Genomic DNA, 16,501 nt, shown 5'->3' on the forward strand with positions numbered 1-16,501 from the left:
GAGAGGTGAGGAGAGGAGAGGAGAGGAGAGGAGAGGAGAGGAGAGGAGAGGAGAGGAGAGGAGAGGGAGAAATTTCTAACCAGAAAGTAGAGGACACTGATCTAGTGAAACTACTTAATCCTAGAGTGGAGGGACGACCATTGTCATCGCAGAAGTCCTGTCTGAGGAGGTTACTGTAATTCCTAAGTAGTTAATTGGATCTGTTGTCCCTCAGCCTCTGGTCATGGAGGTCAGGATGTCTTGGGCTGACCCATTGACAAGAACTGTCAGTGCCCTTTCTTACAGGCAACACTAAGAAATAGGTCTTATTTTCCTGCAATCGGAACAGCGCTGTCCTTCCACCTACAGCCCCTGCAGCCATCTGCTGGGGGAGATGACAGATTTCCTGTCATGCTGAGGAGAAGACTCTGGGGAATCCTTGGAGTTCCCAGTAGGGATCACTTACTGTTCTTTGCTTTCAGTCTCATTTCCCCCAGGTACCCCAAACTCCTTCCTTTCCTGCTCTGGGTAGTTCAAGTACCTTATAGCCATTGTTGGTGCAGTGCCCTCTGCTTCCTGCAGAGTTCCTCCTCATTCTGTGCTCTTGTTTTCTCCTCTGGGGGGCCTGATTCCTAGCTCCCATTCTCTTCCCTTCCCCTTTCAGAAACTCAGAATACATTGTTTTCTGCTGTGTGCCTGTGTTCTCAGTACTCCTGGAGGATTCCACTGACATTAACATCCAGCCCTCTGAGTACCAGGCAGAGGATGCCTGCCCTCTGTCTTCAATGGGCTGCGAACCTTGGGAGCATAGGGACCTCCTAGCACAATAAATACTTGTTGAATAAGCTGACAAACAGTCAATAAGTGTGGCCAAGGGACAGCGTGTGTATTAATCACTGTCAACAATCGTCTATAAAGTGCTTATTCCATGCTAAGATGAGCTTGAAGATTGAGAAGAGATTCCAACCAGAGTGACTTTTAAGCCACCTCTTTGATGAGGAATGATGACACCTCGGCTGGGGGAGTTAATACAATTGAGGCGGTAAACGCAAAGTGAATTCAGAAGGCAGTGGTGGAGACGGTGGCTACTGAAGAGTCCGCCGGCATAGTTACTCTCTTCTCGCTGTGGTATAAAAGTCAGCACCCACCTTCCAGCCATGCTAGGCACCACTAACCCTCTGTTCTGTTACCTCTCTTTTTGGAGCCCTGTCTAGTATAGAACTTGCTATGTAGACCAGGCTGGCTTATGCACCAGCACACCTGGCCTGTTCTGTTACCTTTTTAGAGACAATTTTCTTAATTTTCATTAATATACATGAGGTGTCATCTGCTTGACATTCTTATCTACCTTAAAGAATGTAATTATATAATTGGCCTTCCACAGGTAGTGTCAGGCCCAGTGTGCTGGTAAGTTTGTATCATCTTGACATCTCGAGTCACCTGGACAGAGATAACTTCCAATGAGGAATTACCTAGATCAGATTGTCATGTAGGGCATTTTCATGATTAATGGTTGATGTGGGAAGACCCAGCCCACTGTGGCAGTGCCATTCCTGGGCAGGTGCTCTTTGTTTGCACAGGAAAGCAGATTGAACAAGCCAATAAGTAGCGCTCCTCCGTGGTTCCTGCCACTGCTTCTGCTTAAGTTCCTGCCTTGGCTTCTCTCAGTGATGGAGATGCATAAGCCAAGCCAGCCCTGTCCTCCCCAAATTGCTTTTGGTCATGACGTTTAGCACAGCGATCGAAAGCAAACTAGTTCGCCCAGCATGCTTTGCTTCGAGGTTTAAGATGGCAAAGATACATCAGCTGTATCTTTTCAAGGCCAATCAAGCTCAAGTTGGCACGCTCTACCATACTGGCATCCCTGGGGGAGAGGGAGGGAGGCACCTGCCGGCAAAGGTGAGGTTATGCAGTAATGTGAGGGAGAAAGTATACATGACAAATCATTTGTGTGTGAGTGTGTGTGAGTGTGTGTGAGTGTGTGTGTGTTGTGCAACCTTCTCCTGCAGAGACAGGAACAAATGTTCATTCAGCCCACAGAGCCCTGATGGTAAAGAATGATTGCATGCAAGTCTGGCTTGGGAAACCAGTGAGTTTACTGGGGTTCCTCCAGGACCATGGGTGTTTTAAAGGAAGCTGCATCCAGAACACCACCCCTGAGGAGTCTTCTCTCCCCAGCTGTTAAACTTGGCTAGAAATAGCTACACAGAAATCCCTTTCCTCCTTCCCATCTCTATCTGTGTTTGTGTTTAATGAGTGGTTCATTTTAAGTAATTGTTTCACCTGCCTGGTAAACCAGTAATGTGCTGTTGGAGACCTTGGGAAGGTCGAATTTGAGTCTGAAGGCCATCTGCTGTCATTCTCTGTTCTTCGTGGGAGATTCATCTTTGTTCTGTTTGAACCTCCATCTGATCAGATCAGTCTGCCCACAGATAAGCATCTACTTGACACAAGGTCTATTGCTTTAAATATTGATTGCAATTTAAAAAAGTAACTCCACAGCAAGCTCTAGAATAATCTTCGGCAGATGCCTGGGTTCTGTGGTGGCTGGCTCTTTAGCACAGACTGTTGGCCGCTATGGAAGTGAGAAAGTCGTGTCAAGAGGTCACTGGAGCTGCAGGCTTGCTACACAGGGCAGTCAGACTTTCCTCCTGACCCTACCCTTGCCCACTCAGTGATCTCCAGCAAACCATGTGTTGGGTACCAGTTCTCCTCTGAGGCGCTGAGAGAACGCAGGTGGATGAACCCAGGACACGGTTTATTGTAAGCTCTTGGTGCTAGCCGTGTAGCTAGGGTTCTGCATATGGAACATATGCACAAGGGAATGGATGGGGGGATGCTCTAAAGGTCTGTAGTTCACAGCGGGTATGAGCTGAGTGGTCGATCTGGCTTTCCTGTGGCCATGGGACTGAGTGTATCTGAGTGTCAGCAGTTGGTGCCCTTTGGATCTGGAGGTGGAACCCTTTCTTCTTCAGGAAGCCTGCTCACTGCCTTCTCCTGGTCGCTTCCTTTATGCCTCCCACTCACCTTCTTAGTGTGTGTAAACTGCTGGCAACCTGTTTTTTCTCTTCTCATCTGCTCTCCTGAGAAGGATTTTCCTATGAAGGTCCAGAGGAAAACTGATGGTTTCCTGTGGGGATCTGGCTTCTGTGTTGGGGAGCTTTTCATTGAATGCAGTGTTTATCTTTCCAGAGGAGCCCTGCCTGTGATGGGATGGCAGGCCCTTCATTGTACAGAGGAAACTTATTTACACTTGGAAATTGAAAAGGGCAAGTGCTGGAAGCTGTTCTGGCTTCTTTGATGTCAGCGCTTTCTCTTCTGGGATTCAGCGGAGGTTTTTATGTTGCTTCTCACTTACACGCCTCCCAGTGCCTCCTCTCTCCTTCCCTGCTCTGTGACTGTCTTTCTTGTCTCCCTCATTCTTCCTCTGTTCCCTGTACTATGGGGGAGGTATATCTTTTATATCTTTTGGCAACAGCTGCCTCTGGCCACCCCCAAGGCTCAGAGCAAGGTGGGACCACTGCTCAAATCTTTATTGCCTGTTTGTGCAGTTTACCCTCTCTCAGACTCTCCCTGGGGAGGGTTTCCCGGGAGAGATCTATTTCCTTGGAGGTATGCCTTCTCCCACGTAGCAACTGTCCAGCATGTACATAGTCTGGGAAGCCTTTGGAAGGACTTTATTCAAATAAAACCTGCTAGCGGCCAGCAAAAGAGCGCAGCAGGTAAAGGTGTTTGCTGCCAAGACTGACAGCCTGAATCTGATCCCTGGAACCCACACTGCAGGAGAGAAGCGATTCAGGTCATCTGTCTTCTGACCTCCACAGGTGCGCCGTGGCGCATCCTCACCCATACACGGACATACAAGTGCATAAATAAACGCAATACAAACAAGGAAATAAAAAGCTGGATCAGCTAGGAGGAAAACCTAGCATCCTGTTGACTTCTAAATATTGAGCTCGCTCCCTTACATGGTCAGGTTTATCTGCATAGAAAGGACTTACAGCCACTGGCTCTGCAAAGCAGACACGAGCCTGACACATGGTTGTCTGGGCTAGCTCCAACGTTAGGGAATCAGCACCCTGTGTACCCCGCTACCAACACCCAACTCTATTTTCCAGCTGCTGCTTGGTCTCTGAAAGCTATTAGGAAATTGTATTTGAAGAAATCGTGGTGAACATAGAGGAGCATGGTGGCACATGCCTGAAATCCCAGCACTCAGGAGGCAGAGACAGGAAGATAGGCATAAGGTTTGGGGCTGGCCTTGTGAACTATTCTGAGCTATAAAATCCCCCTCCCCATCTCGAAATACCAAAGCAGAACATAGTGACAAGCCTAATCCCAAATATAGGGAAAGGAAATATTCTCTGTGGAACTCTCGAGAGTAAGTGCCAGGTTGGGAAACTGAGGCCGGAGCTGGGATGAAGTTAGAGATGACAACGCCCTTTCTTCTAGCGTCTCTACACCTTGCTGTTCGAAATGTTCCAGGCTGTGGAGATGCTGCACCCAGCTTGAGCAAACGTTTGTTTGTTTCTGAACTTTACGATGATGTAAGACTAAAAGTATCATATGGGGTTGAAAAGGTGTGTTTGTGTACTTGAACAAAAGGACGTGTAAATGTCAGAGGAAGCCCATGGCACACCTGGGCTTGACTAACGGAGGACTAACAAAATAAAGAGAAAATACTGTTCCTTATGCCATGGTTTCCTGCCCTGTTGTCCCTGCAGGCCGCCAGCTTCCTGGAGCCGAGAGGGCCTCCACGGCTACGGCTGAGGAAACTGACATTGATGCTGTGGAGGTTCCACTCCCTGGGAATGACATTCTCAAGTTCAGTCGTGGGGTGACGGACCTGGATGCTGTAGGGAAGGAAGGAGACAGAGACTCTACGGTAGGTGATCCTCTGAGCAAGCTGTATGCCTTATGGCTCCCCTGGCTGCAGCTTCAGAAGTGAGCTGCCCTGGTCACCCAGTGGCAGCGCCAGAGCATATTTTGTCGCCTTTTCCAGAGGTCTGACTTCCGCAGGTTCAGCATCCACAGGCCAGCACACATGTGAGGGTGCCGTGGAGCTTGTGTCTGAAGCTTATTGCCCGCCTGGGGGATCCCGTCAATATTCTGTCCCTTTCTCCATACACAACAGCATCTTGTGATATTTGTGCAGAGCCCACCCAACAGACCCGTGTGATACAGATAATCACATAACATAGCAAAAAAAAAAAAAAAAAAAGTCTGTTTGAGCCCTCTCGCCTCATCTAGCAGTCGTGTGCCTTTAAAACTCCTGTGTAACAGCTCTATTGAGTCTGGAAACTGGCCCACGGCATGTTAGAAACTGAGACCACATTAAGGGGGGCCTCATCACCCCAGCCTGCCATTCCACGGATAGGACAACTAAGGTGTAGGGAGCTTCTGATATGATCCATGAGACAAGCCCTGAAAGCCCCAAGACTAAATTCAAACTTAGAGGCAACTAAGCTAAGGAAAACAAAAACTGAAAGGGAAGCTCCCGACCCTTGGGTTCCCAGGAAGCTCTCTGGCACTTTCTATCCTCCAACTCAGATTAGTCCAGTCCATGAGGAAACACCTGTGTACTTTGGCGGGCAGTGCCTCCAGTTTTCTCTGCTGCCCCATGACCTCACTACTAGGGGCACTAGGCATTTGTCCCCGGGTGCCTTCTTCCTGCATGTCTGAAGATCAGCAGAGCCACTGGAAACAAAACCTACCTCCCTGGCGTTCAACTCTGACTTACTGGAGCCATTTGTGTGAAAGTGTCCATCAGGAGAAAGAGACTGCAACTGTGGTCACCTAGCTAACAGAGGTCCCTCCGGGTCATGTGATATCCAAATGTTCTTCCTTCACTGTGAGACGAGATGGGAGAGGATGGAGCATCTGACCCCAGAATAGGAAGCAAAGGATAGCGCGGGGAAGAGCTGAGACCGTCTCTCTCTTGTTGCCATAGTAACGTGATAGGAAGTTGTGTACACAAACATAGATTCTAAAGCTAGAAACCCCAATTCAGAAAGGTATATTATTGGAAATGAGGGGTTAAAAAGAAAAAAAAATTTTTGTCAGCTGCCCGTCTTCCACCCTATTGGCAAATGATGTTCCCAAGGTATGGAGATAGAATTTTCTGGCTCTGTGGTCCAAGCCCAGGTGTGCCCGTATTTTCTCCCTGGAGCTATTCCTGTCCTTCAAGATGCGGCATCTCTAGCACATGGGTTTCATTCTGCCCATGTATCCATCGCGACCATTACAGTGAGAGGGAGCTGGCCCTCGGAGCTGGCTTCTGCCTATGAGCCATGTTCTGTCTTTTCTCTTCAGGTCTCACCCAGTCCTCAGGAGCCCATGCTGACAGCCTCACCCCGCATGCTGCTCCCTTCTGCTTCCTCGAAGCCACCAGGCTTGGGCGCAGGGACGCCCCTGTCCACTCACCACCAGATGCAGCTCCTCCAACAGCTCCTCCAGCAGCAGCAGCAGCAGACGCAAGTGGCTGTGGCCCAGGTTCTCCTCAGCCTCCTCCCTTCTTCACAGGCTCCACTCTCATGGGCTTGATGCACCTTCCCTAAGCGAGGGGCGAGGGGCAGGTTTACAACCTAGGGAGCTCTAAGGAATTGCTCATGCTATTGGATCATTGCTTGTTGGGGTTCTAGGAGGTGACAGGGGAGGGGGACAGGTGGGAGCTATGGTTAAAATGGAAAAACACATCGGTTCCCCCGTGTATCCCTCGCTCTGAGTTAGGCTTGGCTGGCTTGGCTGAATGTTGTTGGATGATGATTTGAATGTACCAAGGAAAAAGAAGTACGCAGTCCCACCCTCCCTTCCCTACCTTATGTCCTCATGTTTGGGGTGGGAAGGGATGCCTTTGGAGTTAGGACAGGGGTGACAACTCTTAAAACAGCTCCAAGTGTAAATCTGTGACCAGCATCCTTGCACAGACTGCTGCTCAGGCATCCCAAACCCTCTTGACCGGAACAGGTCCTCAAGCCTCCATTAGTGACCTACTTATTCCAGACAGTATTTGATTAGGAATTCATTATAATAGCAATGAACCCGTGGGAATTCAACTAGATGATCTGAGCCATTTGAGAAATGGCTACCTTTTAGCATCTGGATGGAGTTTGTGCCCTGGAGTCTGGTTGGATCGTTGCTGCTTTGGGGAGAGGATTGAGCTGATTGCCCTTGCTGCTTTCAGCAGGAAACCCTTCTGTTTGGTTTCCACTGGAGGTCGTTGTCATCCATGCTTCCTTGGAGTTTCGTAGTTTGAGCCTTCTCTCGATGATGGGCAGGTCAGGGAATGGTGAAGACACATGCATCTGTTCCGTGTAAAAGCTGAAGTGTGAAGCCAGAGCCAGGCAGGATCAGGCCTTATGTGGGTAAATGAAAGTAGTCAGGAGGATGGGATGGGATGGTTGGAGAGTTGTCTGTGAAAGGCTACTGTGTGCACCAGTGTTCTGGATCGGATAGGCTTGACTAGGTGCTGAGATTTTCCCTGTTCAGTACAGGAAATAGGCTCCTCCAGGGAGAATCTACTGATCCTTCTGTGCGATCTGCTTCCTCTTCCGCTGACTCCTGGATGAAGTGAATTCCCCAGCAGAGTGATCCTTCCGTCTGCTAAGGCTTGGCCTGAAAGAGCCCTCTTGTCATCCAGCCTTCACCGACTGTCCCTGAGGCTGGTGCCTTGTGGGTCACTTTGGCTCCTCATTTCAGAAGAGCGGAACCAGTGGGACGATGCTCCAAGTAGCAGACAGAGTCTTGGAGGCGGCATGGGGGTGGCAGATCTGACTGTGAAATCAAAGGCTACGCCATGCTGGCGGGAGGATTTGCAGGTGTTCCCAAATCAGTGACAGAGAAAAGGGAATGTCATTAATGACTTCTTATATTTGGAGGGGGGGGAAACGTTCTTTGTCAAATGAAAGAATCCATCTCTGGCTAATGACAGCATGGCAGTCTGAGACTCTCCTCCTCAGTGTGGGGGTTGACAGCAACACAAAGCCTGTGCATCTCAGCCCCGGCCCACCCCGAGGCTCAGCATTTCCCCAAGTTTCCCACTGAATGTGGATCCATTCTCCGAACGATTCTCTTTCAGCATATCAATTCCCAAGTAATTATTATTTACCCAAGAGTAGGTCTGATGCATATTCATGCTGTCTTATTAGCAAAGGGCATCTGAATTTGAAGTCTCAGCTAAGTGCTAGAGAGAAATCAGTTGCAAGTGTCACATCTACACGCGGCATTCTAGCAGTGGAAGGAAGCACTCAGCCTGTACTCAGTCAGACGCACAATTTGTCACAGGTCAGCCTCCATCAGGGCCAAACCTAAGAGTGGCTTTCTGACATAGCAAGTATCTGTCTTAACAAAACCTCCCTGCCCTGCCCTATTCTAATTGCCTCTCCCCTAGAAGGCGTTGGATCTAAGGAAAGGGAACCGTGTAGTGTTCCAGATCCATTTCGTGAGCCTCTCTCTAAGTTCTAGGCGATTCACCAGGTTGGCCAGTCCAAGCCTCTCATTTGCTCAGAATCTATTGGGTGTAGATGGCAAGTGAGCTGCTGGACCCTTGGCTCACACAGTAATACAACAAAAGGCTGCCGTAGGGCAGTGACGACTTTGAGCGGTAGACTTCTGAACTTTCCGTCGAACTCAACTTAAGGTCATCTGATGGCTTCTTGAGCATAGTCCTCTAACCTGTCCCTGCCATTGTCCTTAAGTCACTCTCTGACCACCTGCCTTCCATCTTCATCTTATATCTACTGCCAGGGACACAGGAGGGTACAACTGTACTCTCAGCTGGCCCTTGTCCCCCCCGTCCTGCAGGTGGGTTCAGTCTTAAACCAGCCTCTTCGAGCTCTGTTCCTCTGTAGGATTTGATCAAAGGACTTTCTGTCATTGTCCCCATCTATGGGTCTAATCAGTTATGTAAGGCATGCAAGCAGGCTGATGACAGGGCATCCTGGCATCTGCCATGGGCCTGCAACAAACCAGTTGCAATACCCCTGGTTCTTCCGCAGGACCGATTAGTTCCCTGTGGGGATGTCAACTTTCTCTTGTTCTGTCAGACAGCTGCTGGCACGCAGCAAGGTGTCTCGTTGAACCCCCAGTGGTCCCAGAACACAGCAATTGTAATAGTCATCTTGGTGTTTAGGTTGAGAACGTTTCCCTTTCTCTGAGCTCCCAAACCCTCCTGTATTACTTCTTAGACTAAAATCTAAGGGTAAAGCCCCAATTTCTTGCAGATAATGTGTGCTCTTAAAGCCGCTTACTGCATTCTTTATGGCCCCCACTGCAGTGGCTCTCACACACCCATCTGTTTTGGCTGTTTGCCTTCGGGACCATAGTTCATTCTTTTTGATGTTGTCGTGACTTTTTCTAAGACCTCAAGCCCTCTTCCAGCCTCACCTCAATTCCTTCAGTGCTGATCTTGATCAGGCCTTCTTTGGCCTTAAACACGTATGAGCAAAGATGGTATTAACCAACTCCAAAGGGTTTCCAGGTCATTCTGCAGTGCGTAAATAGCGAATTACCCTAGTCCCTCTGAGACTCCCAGCCCAGCATGAGGCTCGCCTGGCTGCATTAGCTTCCGCTTTTACCTGGACCAGAAGTTCAAGGGTGTGGATGAAAAACAAGAGCCACACCTTGAATCGTACCTGGGATGTAGTTGGTGCCTGCATAGCTGCATGCTGGGCCTGCCTGGCTCCAGGACTGTGGCTGATTGACAACAGTTAAGTGGGCCAGACATGTTTACAGTTTGCCAAGCCCTAGCCTAGCTCTTGGGAAAATGGTAGTGAAGCTCATTGTTGCTATTTAAAGACCTCCTCTGCCTGTTGCCACTTCCGCTTATTTAGGAACAAGTAATTTGTTATTTATGCTTTGTGATATTGTGTGTTGTGGTTAGAGAAACAGCGCTGAAAACTGCACCCCCACCCTGGCCCGCCACGTAGCATTCGTCCTTGTGGCTTCTCCCAGTCCCCAGTCTTGCCCAAGTCCCTGGCCTAATGCATGCCGAGACAGCGCTGCCTGCCTCTGCTTTATCTGGTATAGGGAAGTGGGGGTTGGGGAGGGAGGGATTGCTCTGGTTATCCCCGCTGCCATTTCCATGTGCCTGCCACTCCCTAACTTCAGCCTGGCCCTGCCCCCACTTCTGATGGAGGAGCTGGAGTCCAGGCAAGTAGGCCGGAGAGTGAGTGGGGCGATGGTCTGAGGTGGCCGGGTGGGTTGAGGGTGAGTGCCAGACTTTGGGGAAGTGGTACCAGGGCTGGAGGGGCCAGGGTTGGTGTTATACGTGTTGTTCTGGGATTGGGATGCAGAGCTGGATGCCAACACGAAGTGTGGCTCTAAGTGCCACAGTGCTGTGTTTGTGCCTCTGGCTTAGTCTGAATGGAATAGTCCGTACTCAAGGTGCTCTGGAGAGGAGACATTCCACAGTTACCTTTCAGAACGGACTATGGTCAGCTGTGTGGGAAATGTTGAATTCTTTGTAAGAAAAGTGTCTAGGCCGGGCGGTGGTGGCGCACGCCTTTAATCCCAGCACTCGGGAGGCAGAGGCAGGCGGATCTCTGTGAGTTCGAGACCAGCCTGGTCTACAAGAGCTAGTTCCAGGACAGGCTCCAAAACCACAGAGAAACCTTGTCTCGAAAAAACCAAAAAAAAAAAAAAAGAAAGAAAGAAAGAAAAGTGTCTAACGATAAATGTCCACCACTCATGGGGGTCGGCGGTTAGGGCGGTACCTTCTACTTCTGTCCTACTTGGGAAACAGAGCCTAAGCCAAGGGTGAAGCGAACACTACCTCATTTTAGCAGTCCTGTCCGAGTTTAAAGAGCTCTAAGCTGTGCTGTCCTCACTTGGCCTGGTTTGGGTGCTGCAGGCAGAGGTCTGAGCCTCATGCTTGATTCCACTTTGGATGACTGCAGACGCAGGAGGCTCGTTAGTGCTGGCTTGGGCAGTGACAGCGGCGCGTTGTTTCTGTGCTCGTGGGGCTTAAAAACATCCAAAATGATACCACTCTGAGCTGGCAGAGGTAAAATTCTTATGTAATCCGGAACAAGAGGCACTCGCTCTCTGGGGTGTTTGCTTATGGCACTTAATGTCAATGGGTTTTACCAGAAGCATAGTATTCAAGGGTCATCTCTAGGGTGTTGATGGCACTCCGCCTTTGGAACTTGGACACCTGCCAGAGAGGCTTCCAACACTCCCCTAACTTCTGCAAGAAGGAACCACTTTTTTTTTTGTTCTCCCTTCCAGTTCTCAGATGTCACCATGGGATCTGAGGACTTCTTTTAAGTGCCCTCCAGTGTTTATGACTGTCTGAATGCAGAATCGGCCATCTCAGCCCCTAGCCAGCCCTTTCCCGTGACAGATGGGGCAGATGAGCCCAGGGAAAAGTGGGTTGTCTCAGGAGTCAGCGAAGACACCAGCACCCCAGCTGCTAGTCTCATGCTTGCTTCCTAATGATCTATTCTGTTGGGATGCTGGTACCTGAGGGTGTAGCAGGTGTATAGCCTATAACAGATGCTAATTAGTGGTGTTCAGGGCTCTGTGCTCTCTGTTTATCCACTGAAATGCCACCTTCCATATTTCTGTCTTATATTTCTGTTTGATTCCAAAATAAGTAGAAAGTGAAAGATCTAGTAAGTAGATTGCATAGATGGCAGGGTCCTTTCCCTGATGCTCTTGTTTCATGTAAGTAACGGTACTAGCAGCTAGAGTTTTGAGCTTGCCTGTCCTGTGGGGATGCAGGTTGGGGCTTCCCATAGCTATTTCCCTGTTTCTTAGATTCAGTAGGATTTAGGAGACCCCTGAGTGAAGTTTCTCCATACCTCTGTTTCCCAGGAAGCTGCAGGTTTCATAGCCATCCTTCATCAGAACCCCAGGCTCCAATGTTAGTGTCACTTCTTTTCCTGGTCTCGTCCCTCTTGAGAATTTCTCCCAGGAATCTGAAACAGCGAAGGATCATCCTGATGAAAACAAGAGTTCTGTCCTTGGCAGTCCTTTAAATGGCCAGATTTTCTTTAGATTCATTAAGCCTCATCTCCCCGGGGAGGATGAGCCCAACCTTGAGGATCCACTAATGGGAAGCGTTGGCGAATCTCATTGGTGCCCTTGCTCAGTTCAAAGCAGAGCCAGCTGTGAGGCCAGGCCTTCTGAACGGGGCAGAGAGGGAAGCATCTGCTGCACCTGAGTACAGTCGTCTTAGTACTGTGTCCCGAGAAAGCAGATGCGGAGGCCTGCAGATGCCTTCGGTCAGCCTCAGCAACATGGGGATTTCTAGAGAATGCTGCTTTTCAGAAAAGGGGAGAAAGAACAGTGGAGGCTTCCCCTCTTCCACCCCACATCCCACCCACCCAGGTTCTTTGTCAACACCATGGTTTGTCTCCAAGAAAACCATCTTTCCTATGCGCTGACTTGGTTCCAGGTGACCAAGCTCATTCATTCCCTTTCTCGAGAGCCTTCCGAAATCCTTCCGATCCCCTTCCTAAGTACAAGAACCATGTATATGTGAACCCTGGCCTTCTCACTATTTTCTTGAAGCTAGCGTCCTGGCTATATGCCCCATCTCTCCCCAGTGATTTCACCTCTATTCAAGGGTTACACTCCAGGGATGAGCACGTAAACACCGCAGGTTAGAGACTATTGAGTGTGCCGTGGCTGACGTCATACTACAAGAAGGATATGAATAGATGAAGTGTCCGCTGTGAACACCAACCTTGGCTTTATATGGCTGTCAGAAGAGCACTACTGTTAGTCACTCAACAAATATTAAACCCCTTCCAAGAAAGAATCGAGGATTCTATGGGTGTCCATTGAGAAAAAGAAAAGAATTGAAAGATGGAGAAGCTGGTACCCAGATATGAGAAGCCAAGCTTTATTACAACCAGCTCACTAACAGCAATGGAGTTCTACTTCCTGTGTCTTGTTGCACTGATGTTCAGGAAAGTAGAAGGAAAGATTATGGGCTGGGGTGAGGCATCACATGGTGATGGTCTGGTCAATATATAAGCTTTTGTATTTTATTTTTTTAATTGATTTTGAGACAAGGTCTTGTTGCTAGCTAGCCCTGACTGGCCTGGAAGTTGCTATATAGATTGAACTGTCATCAAAAAATTCTCCTGCTTCTGTTTCCCAGATGTTAGGATTACAACATGTACCCCACCATACTGGGCTGCTTTTGTTTTTTTTTTTTAAGATATGGGTAATGTTGGGTGTGATGCCACATACCTACAGTCCTGGTACCAAGGAGGCAGAAACACAAGAGCGTGACTGCAAGCTCAAGGCCAGCCTGGTCAATACAGCCAGCTCCAGGTTAGCTAGGGCCATATAGCAAGACCCTGTCTCAAGTGTAGGGCCTATGTAAGTTCTTAAAACAGGAATGGAGGGCAGTTTATCTTCACAGACACTGCAGGAAGTGAGCATGCCTTTCCTACTTTTTGCACTTGACATGGGGCTCAGTGTGGTGGCTGAGGTATAGAGAGAAGTCCACAGGGCTGGGGACCACTTTTCCAACATTACAATTCTAGGTCCCCAGTTTTCCGTACAGGGTTCCTTCATCTGGAATTGGATGTGGAAAGGGGCATCTCCGGCCCTGGCCATCCATTGGCAACTGCCATTTGTAGTAATGCCCTCTCTTTTTCTTTGTCCCTCCTTCTCTCTGTCTTCCTGTCTCCCGCTCTCTGCAGGTTCACTTGCTGAAGGATCAGTTGGCGGCTGAGGCTGCGGCACGGCTGGAGGCCCAGGCGCGAGTGCACCAGCTCCTGCTGCAGAACAAAGACATGCTCCAGCATATCTCTCTGCTGGTCAAGCAAGTGCAGGAGCTGGAGCTGAAGCTGTCAGGACAGAATGCCAGTAAGTTGGGGTCCCATCCAGCCTCCCTCTTCATAAAATAAGTTATTTCCACGATCCGGGGGATGTTTGCTCAGAGCCTTGATGGCACCCTTATAGTTCAATAGAACACAGGCTTCATTGTTACTAGTCTGCACGTTTCATAAATTATAGAATTACAGGGCCAGAGTCCATATTGGCTGCCTTCTATCCACTACCCAGACTTGACCTTGAAGGTCCCTGGGAGAAACTAGTACATATCTGTCCACTCTCTCCTTATAGAAAACTCGGTCACTTTATATTCCAAGAAAGCCCATCTCTTTCTCAGAGAGATTTTCCCAATGAAAATATACGGAGCCCATACGGGGTATCATGTTGTGAACTCTGTGGGTTCCCCCAAACTCTTTAGTAGCTGGTTCTCTGCACTATGTAGATGTCCACTTAATTGATAAGGCGGCTGAGTAACTGTGGCCGTAACTAGAGTCTATGCATAGCCCCTGGTCTGAGATGCTTTGCTACCTGTATACCAGACTCCTCCAAGCTGAACTGGGAAGCAATAGGCAGTCTAGTTCCTGGCCTTTGTCATAAACTTGCCCTTGAGTGGGTTCTAGGCATGCATGAAGCCTGTGTTGACTGTGCGCTGGCAAATACCTACCAATCAGCTATTACACAAAGAACTGTGACCGAATTTTTTAATGTGTAAGTTCCTTTATTCTCTGTAGTAGTAAATGCCATCCTGACCATTGCACAACTGAGGAAACACACTCAAGAGAGGTTTAATAAGTAGCTCAGTCACACAATGAGCCAACAGTGAGTGGAGCCTAGACTCACACTTAAGACTTCACTGCAAATCTGATGTTTTTCTAGCTCTACCGTTGGTTTCCTAATAGCTATCTATCTAATAGCTATTTCCTAATAGCTCATAGCTATCTCATAGTCCAGCCCATGGGGACTTCTCATCAGTGGTCAGAGAAAGGGCAGGGCTGGGGGTCTAAAATGTGTGTAACCCACTCTGGTGTCCAGATTCTCTTGCAAGGTTCCACTATTACCCCGTACTTGAAATGTGGATAGGTTGGTACATTTTCCCCCCATCAAAAATCCTCCATTCAGCATCCTCCCCAACTCTCTGAAAGCTGTCCCCAGCCCCACCCCACCCAGAAGCCAAGTGCATCTGATGTTTGCAAGGGTGGAAGAGACAAAGTGCTGGGTTAAGCTGTAAAATCTCTCAGGGTTGCTGCCGAGTCAGTCAAAGGACCTTTTCAGGGACTGTAATTGCCAGAACCAAGCCTTTCCCAGCCACAAGGGTTAATAAGTAAGCTCCCATTTGAAGCCTTGCCTAACACTGCCTCTCCTTGTCCCTTGTCCCCCTTCAGTGGGCTCCCAGGACAGCTTGCTGGAGATCACCTTCCGCTCAGGTGCACTGCCTGTGCTCTGTGAACCCACCACCCCTAAACCAGAAGACCTACACTCGCCTCTGCTCGGCGCCGGCTTGGCTGACTTTGCCCACCCAGCGGGCAGTCCCTTAGGTAGGCGTGACTGTTTGGTGAAGCTGGAGTGCTTTCGTTTCCTCCCATCTGAGGATACCCGGTCGATGGCGCAGGGTGAGCCGCTCCTGGGTGGCCTGGAGCTCATCAAGTTCCGAGAGTCAGGCATCGCCTCAGAGTATGAGTCCAACACGGACGAAAGCGAGGAGCGTGACTCATGGTCCCAGGAGGAGCTGCCACGCCTGCTCAATGTCCTACAGCGGCAGGAGTTAGGTGACAGTTTGGATGATGAGATCGCCGTGTAGGTGCAGGGCAAGGAAGTTGGCGGAGGTGGCAGCATGATGCCAAGGGGGTCAAGTCTGCCTGTTCCGCGGCAGGGGATGCCCAGGGAAGGCGTGAGAATAACACCCATGGCGGAGAGTGTGGGGCTTCGGAAGAGGGTCAGGATTTTGCTTTGGAAGGTAAATCGGGGAAGAAATTGGATTCCCAGAGACAGGAATCGGCGCCTGCATAATGCTAACGACTGAAGGGGTGGACGCAGGGCTTCCCAGAACCTAGGGCCTTGGGACAAGGTCCGTCTTCAGAACCACAGTTCCGGAAGGCCTGCTGCTACCGCTATTACTATAGTCAGGTTCTACTCAATCTCCCCGGTGAGGCTCACACTCTCCTGTCTCTGTGGTGCGGACCAGAAAGGGAAGCCATTGGTACCTTCTCGGGTACTTTGTTTTTGGATATCAGGATGCTACAAGTTGCCTAACCCTCCCTTGAGCTATAAGAGAATTCCCTCCCCAGGCCCTGGCTGAGACCATAGAGGCTGGATGCCCTGGGCTCCTGGGAAAGGGAGGCTACGCTTGAGTCTGGAGTTGAGGGGAATCACAAGTCAGAGTGGCTAACTAGGAGTTTTCTCTAGCTGGGTGTTGGCTGTTGCCTCTGAGGAAGCTGGGAGTTTTAAGACAGTTCAGGACCCTGATGGGAGAGCCCAGGGGGAGGATAGCTCATTGCTGCTGCAGCTCACTTAGATCTGATCCTTCATTTTGGAAACCCTGCCCCAACCCATTTCCTGCTAGCAGCCCAGCTCATATACATAAGGCCAAGAACTACCCTAACACTCCTTTGTGACAGTGATATGCCTTTGCGCTAGTCTCCGAGCCCAGAGCCCTCTTGCCTTACCTCTGTACCTGTCCCCTCCACTGGGCTGTAGTGGTCAGTACTGTGCGGCGGGGGGGGGGGGGGGGGGG

At 49.6% G+C, this 16,501-nt stretch overlaps 1 protein-coding gene across 4 annotated transcripts in view; it reads left to right on the forward strand.

Annotated features, from left to right (window-relative positions):
• Nucleotides 1-16,501, forward strand: part of LOC126511175 (carboxyl-terminal PDZ ligand of neuronal nitric oxide synthase protein-like) — a 276,647-nt gene that overhangs the window by 242,410 nt on the left and 17,736 nt on the right. For all 4 annotated transcript variants that reach the window (XM_050158183.1, XM_050158184.1, XM_050158185.1 and 1 more), the window contains 4 exons: nt 4,704-4,864; nt 6,292-6,471; nt 13,638-13,803; nt 15,153-15,305. In XM_050158183.1, coding sequence (XP_050014140.1) covers nt 4,704-4,864; nt 6,292-6,471; nt 13,638-13,803; nt 15,153-15,305 — 660 coding nt within the window. The remainder of the gene's footprint in view (nt 1-4,703; nt 4,865-6,291; nt 6,472-13,637; nt 13,804-15,152; nt 15,306-16,501) is intronic.

The sequence above is a fragment of the Alexandromys fortis genome, unplaced genomic scaffold (assembly GCF_014885135.2).
Source record: "Alexandromys fortis isolate MF-2015 unplaced genomic scaffold, M_Fortis_MF-2015_v1.1 scaffold_106, whole genome shotgun sequence".
In the NCBI taxonomy this organism is placed as follows: Eukaryota; Metazoa; Chordata; class Mammalia; order Rodentia; family Cricetidae; genus Alexandromys; species Alexandromys fortis.